Here is a 21,714-nt window from a genome sequence, read left to right as displayed (position 1 = left end):
GTTATATCCTTCCTGTTTGGCCCTGTCCGGGGGTGTCCTCGGATGGGGCCACAGTGTCTCCTGACCCCTCCTGTCTCAGCCTCCAGTATTTATGCTGCAGTAGTTTATGTGTCGGGGGGCTAGGGTCAGTTTGTTATATCTGGAGTACTTCTCCTGTCCTATTCGGTGTCCTGTGTGAATTTAAGTGTGCTCTCTCTAATTCTTCTTTCTCTCTTTCTTTCTCTCTCTCGGAGGACCTGAGCCCTAGGACCATGCCTCAGGACTACCTGACATGATGACTCCTTGCTGTCCCCAGTCCACCTGGCTGTGCCGCTGCTCCAGTTTCAACTGTTCTGCCTTATTATTATTGGACCATGCTGGTCATTTATGAACATCTTGGCCATGTTCTGTTATAATCTCCACCTGGCACAGCCAGAAGAGGACTGGCCACCCCACATAGCCTGGTTCCTCTCTAGGTTTCTTCCTAGGTTTTGGCCTTTCTAGGGAGTTTTTCCTAGCCACCGTGCTTCTACACCTGCATTGCTTGCTGTTTGGGGTTTTAGGCTGGGTTTCTGTACAGCACTTTGAGATATCAGCTGATGTATGAAGGGCTACATAAATACATTTGATTTGATTTGAACCCCATAGAAAATCTTCGGAGTGAGTTGAAATTCTGTGTTGCCCAGCAACAGCCCCAAAACATCACTGCTCTAGAGGAGATCTGCATGGAGGAATTGGCCAAAATACCAGACAGTGTGTGAAAACCTTGTGAAGACTTAAAGAAAACATTTGACCTCTGTCATTGCCAAGAAAGGGTATATAACAAAGTATTGAGATAAACTTTTGTTATTGACCAAATACTTATTTTCCACCATAATTTGCAAATAAATTCATTAAAAATCCTACAATGTGATTTTCTGGATTTTTTTCCCTCATTTTGTCATAGTTGAAGTGTACCTATGATGAAAATTACAGGCCTCTCTCAAGTGGGAGAACTTGCACAATTGGTGGCTGACTAAATACTTTTTTGCCCCACTGTAAATGTTTGCACATTTATAAAAAAAAAATAAAAAATACCGTATTCAGACACTTCGCTATGAGACTCAAAATTGAGCTCAGGTGCATCCTGTTTCCAATGATCATCGTTGAGATGTTTCTACTACTTCATTGGAGTCCACCTGTGGTTAATTCAATTGAATGAACATTATTTGGAAACGCACACACCTGTCTATATAAGGTCTCACAGTTGACAATGCATGTCAGAGCAAAAAACAATTGTCTGTAGAGCTCCGAGACAGGATTGTGACGAGGCACAGATCTGGGGACGGGTACCAAAAAAATTCTGCAGCATTGAAGGTCCCTAAGAACACAGTGGCCTCTCTCATTCTTAAAAGGAAGACGTTTGGAACCACCAAGACTCTTCTTACAGCTGGCCGCCCAGCCAAACTGAGCAATCCGGGGAGAAGGGCCTTTGTCAGGTAGGTGACGAAGAAACCGATGGTCACTCTGACAGAGCTTTAGAGTTCCTCAGTGGAGTTGAGAGAACCTTCTAGCAGGACAACCATCTCTGCAGCACTCCACCAATCAGGACTTTATGGTAAGTGGCCAGACGGAAGCCACTCCTCAGTAAAAGGCACATGAGAGCCTGCTTGGAGTTTGCCAAAAGGCACCTAAATACTCTCAGACCATGAGAAACATCTGGTCTGATGAAACCTAGATTAAACTCTTTGGCTTGCATGCCAAGCGTCACTTCTGGAGTAAACCTGGCACCATCCCTACGGTGAAGCATTGTGGTGGCAGCATCATGCTGTGGGGATGTTTTTCAGCTGCAAGAACTGGGAGACTAGTCAGGGTCGAGGGAAAGATGAACGGAGCAAAGTACAGAGAGATCCTTGATGAAAACCTGCTCCAGAGCGCTCAGGACCTCAGACTGGGGGCAAAGGTTAACTTTCCAACAGGACAACAATCCAAAGCAAACAGCCAAGACAACGCAGGAGTGGCTTTGGCACAAGTCTCTGAATGTCCTTGAGTGGCCCCATCAGAGCCCAGACTTGAACCCGATCAAACATCTCTGGAGAGACCTGGAAATTGCATAGCTGTGCAGTGACGCTCCCCATCCAATCTGACAGAGCTTCAGAGGATCTGCAGAGAAGAATGGGAAAAACTCCCCAAATACAGGTTTGCCTAGCTTGTTGCGTCATACCCAAGAAGACTCGAGTCGGCAATTGCTGCCAAAGGTGCTTCAACAAAGTACAGAGTAAAGGGTTTGAATACTTATGTAAATGTAATATTTCCTTTTTTATTTTTAATACACTTGCTAAAATTTCTAAAAACATGCTTTTGATTTGTCATTATGGGGTGTCGTTTGTAGATTGACGAGGGGAAAACATTATTTAATCCATTTTAGAACAAGGCTGTAACGTAACAAAATGTGGGAAAAGGGTTCTAAATACTTTCTGAATACACTGTACGTGCATTATAATCACACAGCCTTCCAACGCGTTTTGAAGGCCAACAGAGGCCGAAAGTCACCTGAAGTACATGTGCAGTTCATAGACAACTGTGCGTTGCCATCGGAGTCTAAAAGTGTGTTTTATCATTGACACCAGCCATGTGACATTGAATGAACCAGTACTTAATATTACAGCCCATGTTGACTAAGTGTGTGACATGAGAGCTCCCATAGACCTAGAGCCTGTTCTAGGACATGCCTCCCCGTGCTCTCCTTCGGTTACTCAATGGCTTCGGCGTACCCCCCCCCCGGTTTTGCCTCTTTGTTTTTGACTCACAAGTAACTTTTAATTTTACCAGGTTGGTTTCACAACAGAAGCCATAAACCTTTTGTTTTTAACAACAAGAACAGAGCGAGTGGAATAGGTCAAAGTGGAGGAGTCTAAGAGAACAGGAAGAGTGGAATAGGTCAAAGTGGAGGAGTCTAAGAGAACAGGAAGAGTGGAATAGGTCAAAGTGGAGGAGTCTAAGAGAACAGGAAGAGTGGAATAGGTCAAAGTGGAGGAGTCTAAGAGAACAGGAAGAGTGGAATAGGTCAAAGTGGAGGAGTCTAAGAGAACAGGAAGAGTGGAATAGGTCAAAGTGGAGGAGTCTAAGAGAACAGGAAGAGTGGAATAGGTCAAAGTGGAGGAGTCTAAGAGAACAGGAAGAGTGGAATAGGTCAAAGTGGAGGAGTCTAAGAGAACAGGAAGAGTGGAATAGGTCAAAGTGGAGGAGTCTAAGAGAACAGGAAGAGTGGAATAGGTCAAAGTGGAGGAGTCTAAGAGAACAGGAAGAGTGGAATAGGTCAAAGTGGAGGAGTCTAAGAGAACAGGAAGAGTGGAATAGGTCAAAGTGGAGGAGTCTAAGACAACAGGAAGAGTGGAATAGGTCAAAGTGGAGGAGTCTAAGAGAACAGGAAGAGTGGAATAGGTAAAAGTGGAGGAGTCTAAGAGAACAGGAAGAGTGGAATAGGTCAAAGTGGAGGAGTCTAAGAGAACAGGAAGAGTGGAATAGGTCAAAGTGGAGGAGTCTAAGAGAACAGGAAGAGTGGAATAGGTCAAAGTGGAGGAGTCTAAGAGAACAGGAAGAGTGGAATAGGTCAAAGTGGAGGAGTCTAAGAGAACAGGAAGAGTGGAATAGGTCAAAGTGGAGGAGTCTAAGAGAACAGGAAGAGTGGAATAGGTCAAAGTGGAGGAGTCTAAGAGAACAGGAAGAGTGGAATAGGTCAAAGTGGAGGAGTCTAAGAGAACAGGAAGAGTGGAATAGGTCAAAGTGGAGGAGTCTAAGAGAACAGGAAGAGTGGAAAGGTGGGGAGTATAGAACTGTGAGGATAAAACGTTGATTCATTCCGATACTGTGGAGCGCTGATGTTAGAATAGTGAGGGAGGAACAGTGAAGGTGGAATGGAAGCAATCACACACATTCTGATTGGACTCTGTGGAGAGCGGACACATGGGCCGACTCCCAGCAGGAAATGAAGAGACTCCGGATCCAGACAGACAGACACATGCTACAGTGCAAAACGAGCCAGACAGACAGACACATGCTACAGTGCAAAACGAGCCAGACAGAGAGACAAACAGATACACATACTACAGTAAAAACCCAGCCAGATACACAGAGGAGCATAAGGAGCCAGAGAAACAGATTACAGTACAGACTTCTAACCCAGAGAGACAGACACAGCTTGGGTAACAGACCACAACACACACACCATGCTAGAGATTAACAAGGAAGGGGACCTTGTCTGGATCATAGAGAAAGGCGAAATATCAACCTCAACCATCTAGCAAGGGACAATCATGAACACCAACTGATAAGGCACTGCCAATGTGCAATAGAAAAGGGAAGCTTAATGTTGCTTATCTTCAAAATGTCCAGATCAGAAAGATATGTCAGCGAGCATAAGTTCACAAACGAATTACTCAAATTACATTTAAGATTATTCCCATTAACTTTGTTAAGGAGTAGCAACTTAACTGTTATGTTAACTTATCTTAAACCATTTCAAAAGGCAGATACATTTTGTCTTGAGAAGGTTTAGTGAATCCCGGTCCAGGTGTTCTATACTACTCACCTTCTTGGTCTTGACGGTGGAGTGGCAGCAGTCCCCTCCGTCGTAGTTACAGAAGGCTCTGTTGTTGACCGAGTCACAGTAATTGTCTCCAATGAACGGCTGTGACAGAGACAAACAAGAGGAGACAATAAGAGGCAGGACATCATCAACAACCTATACAGTGTACTGTACATACACATATGGACAACATAGATGAGAACCACACTGATTCTCTCTGATGTATTTGATTACCCCATTTAAGTGCTCTATATTCAAGTTAGATTTTATTCATATTGTATTGTTTTTTTTGTCTTATCCCCATCTCACCCAGTGACATTTTTTAGGTTTTGTTCTGGATTTGCTGATTAATCCGGTACAAAAAGTTTACCTCTTCCAATGTGACTTTTTAAGCCGAGGGAGGTCTAGACATGTAAACATGAGTACACCATAAACTATATGAGGCTAAGAAACACTCCAATCATGTGCTTTATGAGGCTAGCCCCGCCCTACCCTTCCTGGTTTATCCAATTGGCTTAAACTGTGTGGATGATGATACCAAGAGGGTGAATAATCCCAAGAGGGTGAATACTTTCTTTACTACGATAAACTGAAAATATATCACAGTAAAATGAACCAACTTAAATTAAACGCCGCTTGTACCTTTTATAGCCTCGCATCGGCACACATTTCAGAAAATAAATGCCTGTTTCAAATAAATGCCCGGTCTAAATGAATTGTTTATGAGGTTACCATGGACACCGCTCTGATATTCCCACGGTGATTTGCATATTTTTTATTTATTCTATCACCGTTGCAATGACACCACCAAAAAGAAAACACAACAACAAATTCAAGCTAGCCATGAGGCAACAGCCAGCCATTTTGGAATTGATCCACTACAAGTGAGAGAAGGGTGAAAAAATAAACCATAAAAAATTAACCAAAAGTAAAAATTCACCGTTTGTCTGAGATGGATCAGAAGAGGGCGAGACTGCAAGGTAAGGGGGGGGGGGAATGTAAGCTGTGTGTATTAAGGAAATAGACACCTGGCTCAAATAGAAGCCTGTCTCTAATAAGTGCTGGTTGTGTTCAGTGATTGATGCAAATAAACGCCTGGGATATTAATTGAAGTTTTGCGATAAATATATATTTTGGAAAAGAGGAAAGAACAAGTTTTGTGAAACATATTCTGAAAATATTGGCATACTACAATATCAGCTACGTAGGGTGTGTAGACAAAGTGTTAGGCTACTATAACCCAGTATCAGTTCTTTCCTGCTTCACTTCTCTAGTGGTGGGATTCTCTGAAACAGAACCAGGTCCCCATGTGGGTAAAGTGTTTCATTTTGGAGACAACATGAATCAAACCTGACTAATTGGCTTCTACGCTTGTGCCGGTATCCACGGTAACTGACGTCACTGGAGCAGAGCATCTCCCCAGAGAGAACAATTAGCTACCCATGCTCTGAAACAATGTTATATTTCAACCTTCTCCCGAATGAGCTCACCTGCTGTTAAAAGGCTTGTCTCTCTGATAGGTAGCTTGCTACTTCACTGGCTGGCTGGCAGTGTATTCAGGGCAATGTGTTCAGAACTGTGTGTGTGTGTGTGCTTGCGTATATGTGTGTGTATCTATGTCTATATTTGTATCTGTGTATCTTTAAATCTTGACGGCTCCCGCCAGGCTAGTGTCTGCACAAACTCCATGGGGAGTAGAACAAATTGAAAAAGCTACATATCTGGAAACTGAAGGTGATGCCTGATCTGATAACATTTAGAAAATAGCAGGATACATTGCAAAATACATAAAGAGGCACTGGTTATAATCCTATTCCGTGACAGTGTTTATACTCCTCATACACCTCTCATCATCACCACTGGCCTCCATGACGCATGGCACGTCCTCTTACCTCACTTCCTCTCACGCAATTGAATCAGAGATACTGTATTTAATGACAAGATGGTCTCTGCCCTAACAATGGGAGTCCTGAAGGCATATGGTCTGCTTATCGGTATTCTCATTAGTCTGCTTATCGCTGTATTATCACATGGACAGATATGGATGGGTGTGGACCCTCTTGCTTCACCTCGTCCTCTCTGGTTGAAGCCCTTACCTCTCTCCCTCTCATGCAAACCTATGACCCCACTTCCTACAACTCAGGTGAAGTCCTTCCCTCACATCCTCTCACACAGATTAGGCCCTTAGCCCATATATTTCATCTCAGGCAAAACCTTTATCTCATAGATAAACTACTATTCTCAGAAAGTTCATAGAAGTTCTTACATCACATCTTTTGATGCAGTGGAGCACCTCTGGATGTGGATACCACTTCAGTCCCATTGTACACACTATATTCTGTAAGGAGACAAAAGGAAAAAAGTCAGTAGGATTTCAGACACTCAAAATATCTCTACCGTCAATCTGTGAGTTGTGGAATAAAATGTATTTATTAAATCAATAGAAATGATAGGGGAGATGTAGTTGTAAGGATGGATATTATAGCCATATTGGTCATTAGAACAAGTAGTAGTAGTAGTACCAGTCATGATTTTGGGGTAAGTATTTTTCCTGCTTTCGATATCAGACTGTGGAGTGAAAGTAGTTCATGTGGAATGGCATGTTGTTACCACATGCTGTTAATGCATCATTGCGTTGTCCCCAGAACCCACACAAACCTAAACAAGGAGTCATACGGCAAGACTACCCACTGGGCACAGACGTCTAGTTTTGATTTACATTTGAGTTGTCAACTACTGTAAATTCAACGTGAAATCAACACAAAATGTCACCATGTCATTGGATTTAGGTTAAAAGTTGGGTGAAAAAAAAATGAAACCGCCTAACTCTGGAAGCGATAGAGTAAATATCTCTTTACACAATATAAGGCAACATTGATATTGTCAATGGCTGACAGGGGTTTAACAAATATAAACTTGTCATGAAGCTAGAGAGGACGATATAGTACACGTCTGATGGTGGTCGGCTCTTTGAAGTCTGCCACCTCAGCGTCTTGTTTCAACAGATCTGGCTCGCAGTGACGTCTGATCACAACCACGAGCACATTTCACTCCGACTTGATTCACTTGCACAAAGGTAGATTGCAGCAAGTGCTTCTACAGGTCAAATACCTTGAAATACCTTACAACGGGATGCTTTCACCAAAGCGACTGAAGATGACTTAGATCTATCCTGCTCAACCACGTCATGTCTCCACCTCATTCCAACGTTACCAGCTTTACCAAAATAGAACAACTTTTGTCATAAATCTTTTTTTCCTCTCTCTCGTCACAATACATGTGCCTATTTGGATAACACATATTGTGACACATCCTGGTCTGTGAGGAGGGCAGGGTGCCAACAGGGTGCCAACACTATGTTTCTTGTTATGTTGTTACCTTAACTCACTCCACATTCAGGAAGAGCTAAGTTCATGGTATTTTCCATATGAATAAATGAATGGATGTTTTCAACGGTGGTGAAGCCTGCTTTTGATGGATTACCCCTCCACAGATCGCTGAATATATCTACTTGACATGATATAACTTGATCCTTATACTGTATAAAGGTGCTCTTTCATACCAGGGCCCCGGGAGATTGAGTACGAAACGTGTTCTCAAATATCTCCACAGTATGTGTGGAATCTGCTCTCTTGCTTTCATTGTCTGCTCTCACTTGGATACATAAAAAACACACATTTGTTCTAGGGGGATTCTGAGGGGATTTTAATGTCATGTGTGTGTGTGTGTGTGCACGTGCCTGTGTCTGTGTGTGCGTATCTGTGTGTCTCCGTGTATGTGCGTTTGCCAGCAGCATACCACCCTGCATACCTCTGCTGGCTTGCTTCTGAAGCTAAGCAGGGTTGGTCCTGGTCAGTTCCTGGATGGGAGATCAGATGCTGCTGGAAGTGGTGTTGGAGGGCCAGTAGGAGGCACTCTTTCCTCTGGTCTAAAAAAAATATCCCAATGCCCCAGGGCAGCGATTGGGGACACTGCCCTGTGTAGGGTGCCGTCTTTCGGATGGGACGTTAAAGGGGTGTCCTGACTCTCTGAGGTCATTAAAGACCCCATGTCACTTATTGTAAGAGTAGGGGTGTTAACCCCGGTGTCCTGGCTAAATTCCCAATCTGGCCCTCAAACCATCATGGTGACCTAATAATCCCCAGTTTACAATTGGCTCATTCATCCCCCTCCTCTCGCCTGTAACTATTCCCCAGGTCGTTGCTGCAAATGAGACAGTGTTCTCAGTCAACTTACCTGGTAAAATAACAGATAAATAAAAATGTTATGCGGGCTGAGAGTGTATAAAATAATATCTGTCTTCCGCAGGGTCTGTCTGTGTGAAATGAGAGGGTTTTCAGGGTAACGTGATGTCCCCAAGACGAAGGCAGTCCAGTACATGCAGTAAAACCAGTGTGGACCGGGACCAAAAGTGCCATCCACAGCAAAGGACTGGCTGACCTCCGCTAGAGCATTTTTTTCCCAGCCCTGCCATGTCCCAATAACACACGAATTGACACGCTTTTTCACTGCTGCAAACTAAGGTATTTTTCATTTCAGTGCCGTCAGCAAATCAATGGCAGAAAAAAGAGGAAGGGAGAGAGGGCAGAGAGAGAGAGGGATCGGCGGACAGAGAGAAAGAACAACAGAGCAATTGAGGACAGTTGGATGCTGGGCAGCACCACATTCCTTTCCCAGCACGCTTCTGTGAAGTGGGTGAGCTCACTCAAGTGGGGTGGGGGGTGGTCAAATAGACTCCCCCCAGGCAGGATGACCATAGTAAGATTGGCTAGACTTTGGTACATGTCCTCTACATCTGCAAAGGGGGCTGCAGCTGGGAGGTGGGGCTAGAGAGACTTAGGTGTAAAACTTTTTGCTGCCACTTTCGATAAGATGATGTCACCGACCAACCCGCTAGGCATGACCGTAAATCAAAATAATCCACAACCGTGGCCCCCCCTCCCCCGTGCACGGGATCCTCGCCCAAGCACCTGCCCCACGTGCAATGATATCACACCAAAATAGATCCCATGGTGAGGTCATGTCTCTAAGAGATATTAGTCACACAGAAATGACTGATTCTAAATGTAGCGGTGTAATTTCTGCTGATGCAAGAAAAGAGAGCTACAGAAAGTGAGAGAGAGAGGAGGAGTATGGTAGCCTAAGTGGGTCAAACCCCCAAACTAATGGGTCGGAAGGGTGATACATCACTATAAGTGATGAAGAGACTAAACCCCTTGGCTCAGCACATATGGAAATGCAAAGTGGATTTCAGCCTGTGTTCTAAAGAAAATGTCTGCATTTTTAACAGTGAATCAAGAGTAGCTCCACGATAGAGATTTGAAGGTAAAATGACATGAGAATACTACCACATAATCTAATCATGGGTTATTAGTGAATCATCATTCACATTTGATAGTTGTCTACTTATGCAACTCTATTTCCCATAATCAATCTTCTATTGAGTTTTTGTAATATTGTAGGTGGTACGGACCACATGTGATTAGAGATAGGAGGCATTATAAGCATAACTCACGTGATTAGATATAGGAGGCATATTACGCATCACTCATTTGATTAGAGGTAGGAGGCATATTACGCATCACTCATTTGATTAGAGATAGGAGGCATATTATGCATCACTCATTTGAAAACCCTTATAGGCCAGGATTCAATCAATTGCAGACACCAGGGTGGATTTCCAGATAGGGCTTCCAGAAGTGTGTTCAGGTTGAGTTGACACTTTAATTTACAAACTGGATGTCCCATGGTGTGAGCCATCAGTTCTGAAGGCCAACCTGACTGAGTAGTCATCCGCTGCACACAACCAGACTGACAAAGTTGAGATTGGAATTCACACGCATTGATTGACATGCATTGATGTGCCGGCACAGAGGTACAAGCAACGGCAGTATACACTGCTGAGCACACTGGAACAGCCTATATTGATTTCACCTCATCCAACCCTCATGTAGCCTCTCTATGCTCCATCAATTCTGTGTCCCTTTCCCCCTTTCGCCTCATCTCCAGACTCACATGACACCAGCGTATAAATCATATCAATTACACAAATCAATTACAAACGGATCATTTTATTTCCCCCGCACTGCCACAAATGGCTGACTCAGTGCGACTTGTAATGAAAACAAAACACCACTCGAAAAACATAACGCTCTCAATCCCAACTCCCAAGACCCTCATTGGCTAGCGTAGCCCCTGGCCCTATTTGTGGTCCACCTCCATCCAACTGTAGCTAAAAACCTTCAAAATAACTTTGAACTGAAATTGAATAATTAAGTCCCATTGACTTAAATCAAGTAAAATGAAACGAGGAGGTGGTGGAATTCACCGACAAATACATTTCGAGACAACAACGTCATTATGGTTCTTATCGTAGTGTATTTCATTACTCTCCATGTGAATTACGTGCACGGGGGGACAAAGCTTACACAACGTTTACAGTACGCTTCTGTAAACTGACCCCCCCCCCGCCCTTTTTTGCAATCGCAGCTGCCAATTTAGGCAATCAGTGCAGACTCAATACAATAGCCCTGTCAGGTATATCTAAATCAAATCAGGCTATTAAGGCTTGTAATGGGGTCGTTTCAAAAATTATAGTGATTACTGACGACACGGCACTTCTGAACTTTTACAACTTGGCCCCGTCGCTGGCTGTGGGTTCATATGAGTTCAGAGATGACTGGCTGGGATCTGACTGTGTTGTTCCAAGCCGCATTGGTTAATTGTGTTGGGATATGCCTCGTAGTAGAAGGTTAACTGACTGTAAGTTGGGTGTACTGTAGCGGGTGGTGGTGGTATTGGACTACACCGAGTTTGGCAGTAGAACACTTCATGTCCCAGAGTCCACTGCAACTTGTTTTCTTTGATTGAACTCTCGCAGAGGGTTCCTCTTATGTTGTTGTCCCATACTGTCTTTGTCTGTCTGTCTGTCTGTCTGTCTGTCTGTCTGTCTGTCTGTCTGTCTGTCTGTCTGTCTGTCTGTCTGTCTGTCTGTCTGTCTGTCTTTCTCTGTTCCTATCAATATGATGTGTTTTCCGTTGTCGCCACCCAAGATGATTTGGCCACAGACAGACCGTAGTTGGGAATGGCTCGGTCCTTCTGTAGTTCATAATATTTCCAGAATATAGACACGCAGTGTTAAATTCCTAATAGGAAGGATCATGAACAGCAGTGCTTTGTGAAGTATGTCTGTGATACTTGTAACAGACACACACACACACACACACACCTTGACTTTGGGTGGGTTTCTCCAGTGCTCTTTGCGCATGCTGTCTGCGGTCATGTTGCTAAGCAGGATCACCACGTCGCTGTTATTGTCCCTGCACGTCAGCTCACACTCCTCACCTGTGTGTGTGTTACAAAACAAACCCAACGATATCATCAGTGTCTGCACAAACTGTTCACACATCAAATCAGGTTTTATTCTATTTAGAAAACAACACTTTAATTAATATCCACTGGGTGATCTATTTGATGATGATAATAATAATAATAATAATAATAACTTGGTGGGTGGTTATAAACTCAGCAAAAAAAGAAACGTCCCTTTTTCAGGACCCTGTCTTACAAAGATAATTCGTAAATATCCAAATAACTTCACAGATCTTCATTATAAAGGGTTTAAACACTGTTTCCCATGCTTGTTCAATGAACAATAAACAATTAATGAACATGCACCTGTGAAACAGTTGTTAAGACACTAACAGCTTAGAGACGGTAGGCAATTAAGGTCACAGTTATGAAAACTTAGGACACTAAAGAGGCCTTTCTACTGACTCTGAAGAACACCAAAAGAAAGATACCCAGGGTCCCTGCTCAACTGCGTGAATGTGTCTTAGGCATTCTGCAAGGAGGCCTGAGGACTGCAGATGTGGCAAGGGCAATAAATTGCAATGTCCATACTGTGAGACGCTTAAGACAGCGCTACAGGGAGACAGGACGAACAGCTGATCGTCCTCGCAGTGACAGACCACGTGTAACAACACCTGCCCAAGATCAGTACATCCGAACATCACACCTGCAGGACAGGTACAGGATGGCAACAACAACTGCCTGAGTTACACCAGGAGCGCACAATCCCTCCATCAGTGCTCAGGATGAGAGAGGCTGAACTGAGGGCTTGTTGGCCTATTGTAAGCAGGTCCTCACCAGACATCACCGGCAACAATGTCGCCTATCGGCACAAACCCACTGTCGCTGGACCAGACTGGACTGGCAAAAAGTGCTCTTCACAGACGAGTCGTGGTTTTGTCTCACCAGGGGTAATGGTCGGATTCCCATTTATCGTCGAAGGAATGAGCGTTACACCGAGGCCTGTACTCAGGAGCGGGATCGATTTGGAGGTGGAGGGTCCGTCATGGTCTGGGGCGGTGTGTAACAACATCATCGGACTGAGCTTGTTGTCAATGCAGGCAATCTTAATTCTGCTCGTTACAGGCAAGACATCCTCCTCCATCATGTGGTACCCTTCCTGACATGACCCTCCAGAATGACAATGCTACCAGCCATACTACTCGTTCTGTGCGTGATTTCCTGCAAGACAGGATTGTCAGTGTTCTGCCATGGCCAGCGCAGAGCCCGAATCTCAATCCTATTGAGCACTTCTGGGACCTATTGGATCGGAGGGTGAGGGCTAGGGCCATTCCCGCCAGAAATGTCTGGAAACTTGCAGGTACCTTGGTGGAAGAGTGGGGTAACATCTCACAGCAAGAACTGGCAAATCTGGTGCAGTCCATGCGGAGGAGATGCACTGCAGTACTTAATGCAGCTGGTGGCCACACCAGATACTGACTGTTACTTTTGATTTTGACCTCCCCTTTGTGTACATTATTAAATTTCTGTTAGTCCCATGTATGTGGAACTTGTTCAGTTTATGTCTCAGTTCTTGAATCTTGTTATGTTCATACAAATATTTACACATGTTAGGTTTGCTGAAAATAAACACAGTTGACAGTGATAGGATGTTTCTTTTTTTGCTGAGTTTATTTGTCCTGTTTGTACAAGTGTGTATTATACGCATGTATGAAATGGAAATGTGTTTTTTCCATATCCCTACTCCACCGGAGACACCCTTGAAAAGTGGGGTCATGGCTAGGTTCAGCCATTATCAAAGGTGACCCGGGAGCAATTAGGATTAAGTGCCTTGCTCAAGGGCACATTGACAGTTTTTTCACCTGCTCAGGGATTTCGAGCTAGCGACCTTTTGGCTACTGGCCCAACGCTCTAACCGCTATGCTAACTGTCGTCCCATATTTTCTATGTCAAGGTCCCGGAATGTAACTTAACCTTAGGACCAGGAATTACTCTGGTCCCTAGTGATGCTCTATATTCTGACAAACATAGTGTATAATATATGTTTTTTACTATGTCACACACATAGTGCATATACAGACCTATTCCATGTCCCTTCTTGCAGCTGACTCGTATGCTAGGGTTAAGGTTTTGAGGTAGAGAGCACTGTCCCTTGCTCTGAGGACAGAGCTTGAAGGAACCAGTCCAGTTGCCGTCCTTCCTACAACGGATCACATTGGTGCTGGGCCCCTGCTTCGCACACACGCACGCAGACGCAAGCACAGACATGCACGCACACGCACACACACACACACACACACCGAGGACATTGAGAACCACGTTCAATACTACCATGAAACATGATAATAATTGGAGCCTGTAGTGAAGGAGGATTAGAGAGGTTATAACATTGTTCTATCTGTCTGTGGCACAACTATTTTGAAAATCAAAGTCATTCTAATAACTGGCTGTGCTACTTCAGTGGGACTGATGGAGGGTAAGACAGAGAGAGAGAGAGAGAGAGAGAGAGAGAGAGAGAGAGAGAGAGGGAGGGAGCAGAGAGAGAGAGAGAGAGAGAGAACGAGAACGAGAGAGAGAGAGAGAGAGAGCGAGGGAGCGCGCGAGAGAGAGAGAGAGAGAGAGAGAAGAGGGGAGACAGTAGGCGAGAGAGGAAAGGGGGCAGAGAGAAGGAGAATGTGAGAGAGGGGTAATCTCCTCTGTCTACAAATCATACTGTACATGCTAACACTGGAGATCCTAACACCCTCTGATCCTCTCATTATAATACAGCCACAGACACTGGGACATGCTAATCTACACACCACTGCATCAAAGGCTATCACACAGAGAGATCCTCAGGTCAAGGGCAATACATTTTGTGTGAGTGTCATGTACACTGTGAATATGTGAGAAAGTGCATGTGTAAAAATAGTGCATATTTACTGTACCTTCTTCCACATTTGTGCATTATATCTCCCCTTGCCTAACACATTATTCTCTCACACTTCACAAAGACAACAGATACAGGCGAACAGCTGATAGACAGACAAATGGACAGACAGACAGACAGACAGACAGACAGACAGACAGACAGACAGACAGACAGACAGACAGACAGACAGACAGACAGACAGACACACGTAAACATAAACACACACAGATAGTCAGTTCCGCAGACAGACATACAGATGGACAGTTCCGCAGACAGACATACAGATGGACAGTTCCGCGGACGTACAAAGCACACGGCCCCACAGACAGATAGACAGCGTCACAGACAGACAGACAGACAGACCCATAGCCAGACAGTGAGCCCAAAAGACAGAAAGTCAAACAGACCCAAAGACAGACAGATAGACGGACAGACAAAAAGCCCATTGACAGAAAGCCCAACGAACACAGACAGACAGTTGAGCGGCGGAGTAGAGACAGACCTGCTTGCATGGAGCGGTGTGCAGCGGTCTCACCGTGTGGTTGGCTCTGGGGCAGTTGATCCAGCAGGTGCTGTCGAAGCGGAAGCCGTCGGTGCACTGGTACATGCCGTGGAAGATGGCGGGCGGAGGGTCACAGGTCACCGGTTCGCACGCCCCCTCCAGCCAGCTGCCGTCCTCCGTGCACTGACGCTTAAATGCTCGCCTGACAAACACAGATGAAGACCAAGACAAAACATGTTGGGTTGAGTTGAGTGGAACTGAATTGAGAGGACAAAGACTAAAGACATGATCCATGTCGAAATGGTGGGAAAGGTGAAGATCAAGAGTTGGACAGGATCATTTGGATCAATTCCATTTCAAACCCAGTCATTTGTACTGAACTTAAATGGAATTGACCCCAAATGGAAGACATGGGTGGTCGGATACCTTTTGGGCTTGTTGGTGACGTGGTAGCCCGGCTTGCACTTGTACTTGCAGAGGGAGCCCACTTTGAGGCCTGTGTCGTTGCAGCGCTTGGTCTGCAGCATGGCGTTGGGCACATGGGGCGATGCCGGACAGCGCAGCTCACACAGCGCCTCGGGGAACGACCACAGACCATCCTCCAGACACGTCAGGGTGTTGTTAGAACCTGGGGGGGACAAATAGTTGAACACAGAGAACAATATACAGTATACAAGATGTAAAAAAAGATCCAGTTAGCCATGAGACAGTGTGTGTGTTGAGACAGTGTGTGTGTTGAGACAGTGTATCTCACCTACAAGCTGGGCAGGCTCCCTGCACTGGAAGGTACTCCTCTTGCCATAAGTAGTTCCCTCAGGGAAGTTAAAGTGGGCTGGGTGGACGTGGTACTTGTCTGGTAGGCCACAGTCTACTGGCTCACACGACACCTGCTTATTCCACTTTCCATCTGCACAGGTGATGGTCACTGTTGAGTCCGACTGGAGTGAGGGGAGACAATTTAAAATTGGGACAACACACATGGATGCAAGCAGCACACACACGCACACGCACACGCACAAACACATGCAAACACAGACAGACACATACACACCCCCACCCAATATGGTACATACCGCACACTCACACAGAGAGAGCAATGACACACAAATATGTCCGTCAATTTAGAGCTTGCTCAACAAGCCGTTGTAACAGGACAGAGCCAAGCTGTTCTTAAATGTCACACACTTAACTGACTGGGCTTTGTTAGCGGCTCAGGTAACTGCTGATGAAAAACCATTATAGGTCATGATATCCATCAACGGTCATGGTAGTTTTGCAATGGAAGAATGTGCAAAGTAGAAATAAAAATAATGGGGTGCAAAGGAGCAAAATAAATAAATTAAAATTAAATACAGTTGGGAAAGAGGTAGTTGTTTGGGCTAAATTATAGGTGGGCTATGTACAGGTGCAGTAATCTGTGAGCTGCTCTGACAGTTGGTGCTTAAAGCTAGTGAGGGAGATAAGTGTTTCCAGTTTCAGAGATTTTTGTAGTTCGTTCCAGTCATTGGCAGCAGAGAACTGGAAGGAGAGGCGGCCAAAGAAAGAATTGTTTTGGGGGTGACTAGAGAGATATACCTGCTGGAGCGTGTGCTACAGGTGGGAGATACTATGGTGACCAGCGAGCTGAGATAAGGGGGGACTTTACCTAGCAGGGTCTTGTAGATGACATGGAGCCAGTGGGTTTGGCGACGAGTATGAAGCGAGGGCCAGCCAACGAGAGCGTACAGGTCGCAATGGTGGGGTGGGTAGTATATGGGGCTTTGGTGACAAAACGGATTGCACTGTGATAGACTGCATCCAATTTGTTGAGTAGGGTATTGGAGGCTATTTTGTAAATGACATCGCCAAAGTCGAGGATTGGTAGGATGGTCAGTTTTACAAGGGTATGTTTGGCAGCATGAGTGAAGGATGCTTTGTTGCGAAATAGGAAGCCAATTCTAGATTTAACTTTGGATTGGAGATGTTTGATATGGGTCTGGAAGGAGAGTTTACAGTCTAACCAGACACCTAAGTATTTGTAGTTGTCCACGTATTCTAAGTCAGAGCCGTCCAGAGTAGTGATGTTGGACAGGCGGGTAGGTGCAGGTAGCGATCGGTTGAAGAGCATGCATTTAGTTTTACTTGTATTTAAGAGCAATTGGAGGCCACGGAAGGAGAGTTGCATGACATTGAAGCTTGCCTGGAGGGTTGTTAACACAGTGTCCAAATAAGGGCCGGAAGTATACAGAATGGTGTCGTCTGCGTAGAGGTGGATCAGAGACTCACCAGCAGCAAGAGCGACCTCATTGATGTATACAGAGAAGAGAGTCGGTCCAAGAATTGAACCCTGTGGCACCCCCATAGAGACTGCCAGAGGTCCGGACAGCAGACCCTCCGATTTGACACACTGAACTCTATCAGAGAAGTAGTTGGTGAACCAGGCGAGGCAATCATTTGAGAAACCAAGGCTGTCGAGTCTGCCGATGAGGATGTGGTGATTGACAGAGTCGAAAGCCTTCTCAACCCCATAGAAAATCTTTGGAGGGAGTTGAAAGTCCGTGTTGCCCAGCAACAGCCCCAAAACATCACTGCTCTAGAGGAGATCTGCATGGAGGAATGGGCCAAAATACCAGCAACAGTGTGTGAAAACCTTGTGAAGACTTACAGAAAACGTTTGACTTCTGTCATTGCCAACAAAGGTTATATAACAATGTATTGAGATAAACTTTTGTTATTGACCAAATACTTATTTTACACCATAATTTGCAAATAAATTCATTAAAAATCCTACAATGTGATTTTCTGGCTTTGCTTTTCTCATTTTGTCTGTCATAGTTGAAGTGTAACTATGATGAAAATTACAGGCCTCTCTCATCTTTTTAAGTGGGAGAACTTGCACAATTGGTGGCTGACTAAATACTTTTTTGCCCCACTGTATATAGGTACACACATGTAGACGCACCAGTGCAAGCACGCAGACACTTGCAGACACAGTAGGTACCATACCGTTCCTCTCAAAGCCATTCCATCTTTGATGACCAAAAGGTCATATTGTATATCAAGAGACGAAAGTGAAAAGGGAATCTCAGGGTCGTCTGTGTGTCAAGTGTGTTTGTGATGCTGTCTTTTCCAGTAAACATTTTAAACAGAAAGAAGAAGTGGTTTTGCCAACCCAGTATTTGGGTAAATGTCCAGATTTCAAACTGGTCCAGACTTGAATTACACATAGACTCGCTTCGGAAAGTATTCAGACCCCTTGACTTTTACCATATTTTGTTATGTTACAGCCATATTCTAAAATTGATGAAATGTCTCTGTTTTAGTTTGGTCAGGGCGTGAGTTGGGTTGGGCATTCTATGTTTTGATTTCTATGTTTGTATTTCTGTGTTTGGCCTGGTATGGTTCCCAATCAGAAGCAGCTGTCGATCGTTGTCTCTGATTGAGAACCATACTTAGGTAGCCTGTTTTTCCCATTTTGAGTTGTGGGTGATTGTTTTCTGTCTCTGTGTCTGCACCAGACAGAACTGTTTCGTTTTCATTCGTTCTCTTGTTATTTTGTTTTTGTGTTCAGGTTAAATAAATATTAATGGACGTTCTCTTGTTATTTTGTTTTTGTGTTCAGGTTAAATAAATATTAATGGACACGTACCACGCTGCATATTGGTCCGATCCTTCCTACTCCTCCTCAGAAGAGGAGAATCGTTACAATATTCGTTTTTTCAAATGACAGGAGATGGAGGAGGTATATTATAGTTTTCTTGGTTTTAGAACTTTATTTTTGTATTCATTTAGTGCAATTTATTTACATTAGCTTTGCTAACTTCAGTAGCTAGCTAGCTACCAGCACGAGTATGCAGTTTTATCCGCTAGAATAGTAGAATGGCCGACGCTGCCAAAAATGTTGTAGACTTTTTCTTGAAGAACCCCTTTTTTTATTTGACCTTTATTTAACCAGGCAAGTCAGTTAAGAACAAATTCTTATTTTCAATGACGGCCTAGGAACAGTGGGTTAACTGCCTGTTCAGGGGCAGAACGACAGATTTGTACCTTGTCAGCTCAGGGGTTTGAACTTACAACCTTCTGGTTACTAGTCCAACGCTCTAAACACTGTCAGCATCGATGGGGTGCATTGCTGCACAGCTATTTTCAGAGATGTTCGATCGGGTTCAAGTCTGGGCTCTGGCTGGGCAACTCGCTTCAGAAAGTATTCAGGGACATTAAGAGACTTGTCCCGAAGCCACTCCTGTGTTGTCTTGGCTGTGTGCTTCGCCCCAGTCTGAGATCCTAAGCGCTCTGGAGCAGGTTTTCATCTCGGATCTCTCTGTACTTTGCTCCGTTTATCTTTGCCTCAATCCTGACAAGTCTCCCTGCCGCTGAAAAACATCCCCTCAGCATGATGCTGCCACCACCACGCTTCACAGTAGGGATGGTGCCCGGTTTCCTCCAGATGTGACGCTTGGCATTCAGGCCAATGAGTTCAATCTTGGTTTCATCAGACCAGAATCTTGTTTCTTATGGTCTGAGGGTCCGTAGGTACCTTTTTGGCAAACTCATATCGGGCCATCATGTGCCTTTTACTTGATGAGTGGCTTCCACCTGGCCACTCTACCATAAAGGCCTAATTGGTGGAGTGCTGCAGAGATTGTTGTCCTTTTGGAAGGTTCTCCCATCTCCAAAGAGGAGCTCTGTCAGAGTGACCATCGGGTTCTTGGACACCTCCCTGACCAAGGCCCTTCTTCCCTGTCTGCTCAGTTTTCCCGTCGGCCAGCTCTAGGAAGAGTCTTGGTGGTTCGAAACTTCTTCCATTTAAGATTGATGGAGGCCACTGTGTTCTTGGGGACCTTCAATGCTGTAGAAAATGTGTTGGTACCCTTCCCCAGATCTGTGTCTCAACACAATCCTGTCTCAGAGCTCTATGGACAATTCCTTTGACCTCATGGCTTGGTTTTTGTTTTGACATGCACTTTCAACTGTGGGACCTTATATAGACAGGTGTGTGCCTTTCCAAATCATGTCCAATAAATTGAATTTACCACAGGTGGACTCCAGTCAAGTTGTTGAAACATCTCAAGTATGATCAATGAAAACATGATGCACCTGAGCTCAATTTCGAGTCTCGTAGCAAAGGGTCTGAATACTTATGTAAAGATATTTCTGTTTTTAATACATTTGCCAAAAAAAACAACCCTTTTTGCTTTGTCATTATGGGGTATTGTGTGTAGATTGCTGACAAAACTGTTTTATTTCATCCATTTTAGAATAAGGCTGTAACGTAACAAATGTGGAAAATGTGTGAATATTTTCCGAAGGCACTGTATACATGCTTATTTTGAGTGTGACCAAGGTTTAAAGCTCACAAGCTGGGCTGTGTTAAAGTTCTGTATCTGTTGTTTCATATGTTTCCATCTTCCATCTTGATTCTATTATATGATACACCAAAAAAATATCATCTTTCGTTGATATAAATCAGTTATTTTCACATTTGTAAAAATAACATATGCATCACATATAACAGAGTGCAGAACAAGATGGAATTCGAATAATCAATCAATGAATATTGGAACACTCTGACAAAAGCCTCTACACAATAATACTATGACTAATGGCTGGTGTTGGCACGTCCAAGTGTGTTTCTGTGTGTGTCTGTGTCTGTGTGTGTGTGTGTGTGTGTTTACGACAGTGCATGCTCAAGTGTGTATACAGTTAGTGTGCTTGGAGTTTCCTTCTTTAAAATCTTTACAGCTGCCTCTCTCTTCTCCAGAGTTGGTTTAACAACCCCTGGCTACTAGGCCTAATTCAAGCCAGACAGACACACAGTCCCATCCCCTTTCTTCTCACCCTTTTACCCAGGCTGACCCTACATATAGTATAACACTATCTACCAAGAATGCAGTTAGGCTCATACAGAACTAGCCGTACTGCTGGCATCTCTGACAGGACTATTGTAGCCACTCCAAGCAGTAACTGGAGTTTCCCTCCAAAACATCTCAGTAGTATCAGACATACAATTGTATACCACCTGGAAGAAATGGGCTCTTTCAAGTACAGAGTTGAGTGTGGTTGTTTTTCTCGTTCCTCAAGCCGTCAGGCCAGGAGTTTTTTCCTTGACCATGTGACCTGACCAGGAAACACTCCTGGCCATAATTCTAACACACGCACGCACAAACACTTTTATAGTGTTCATTTCATTAACTGTTGTACAATATGATATAAAGCACTGGGCCTTTAAGGGACATTCCACTTAACTTCCTCACCCCAATAACTTCTCTGCCGATCAGCCTTTTATTTTGATTATGCATTTTACTGGAGTTTTTGTTTTTTCCCTCTAATTCACCATGTTTTCCTTCATCTTTGTGTAAATCGCCAATCATTTGTTTATCTCTCTTAAAAACCTGATTATGTTTTTTTGTATGGTTTTGTTTTATAAACATTGGAAGTGGGAGGTGCCTACAAGCCTATCTGGGT

At 44.2% G+C, this 21,714-nt stretch overlaps 1 protein-coding gene across 3 annotated transcripts in view; it reads right to left on the bottom strand.

The window, feature by feature from the left end:
- Window positions 1-21,714, bottom strand: part of LOC112233499 (pappalysin-1) — a 126,484-nt gene that overhangs the window by 17,318 nt on the left and 87,452 nt on the right. Inside the window, exons 15-21 of one of the 3 annotated variants that reach the window (XM_042311198.1) lie at window positions 16,025-16,208; window positions 15,697-15,898; window positions 15,271-15,472; window positions 13,939-14,089; window positions 11,775-11,890; window positions 6,813-6,884; window positions 4,550-4,648 (exon numbers count right to left, since the gene is read on the bottom strand). In XM_042311198.1, coding sequence (XP_042167132.1) covers window positions 4,550-4,648; window positions 6,813-6,884; window positions 11,775-11,890; window positions 13,939-14,089; window positions 15,271-15,472; window positions 15,697-15,898; window positions 16,025-16,208 — 1,026 coding nt within the window. The remainder of the gene's footprint in view (window positions 1-4,549; window positions 4,649-6,812; window positions 6,885-11,774; window positions 11,891-13,938; window positions 14,090-15,270; window positions 15,473-15,696; window positions 15,899-16,024; window positions 16,209-21,714) is intronic. The other 2 variants (XM_042311199.1, XM_042311200.1) reach the window with 2 other exon arrangements.

The sequence above is a fragment of the Oncorhynchus tshawytscha genome, linkage group LG33, assembly GCF_018296145.1.
Source record: "Oncorhynchus tshawytscha isolate Ot180627B linkage group LG33, Otsh_v2.0, whole genome shotgun sequence".
Classification (NCBI taxonomy): domain Eukaryota; kingdom Metazoa; phylum Chordata; class Actinopteri; order Salmoniformes; family Salmonidae; genus Oncorhynchus; species Oncorhynchus tshawytscha.
This window is presented reverse-complemented; position numbering and strand designations above follow the sequence as displayed.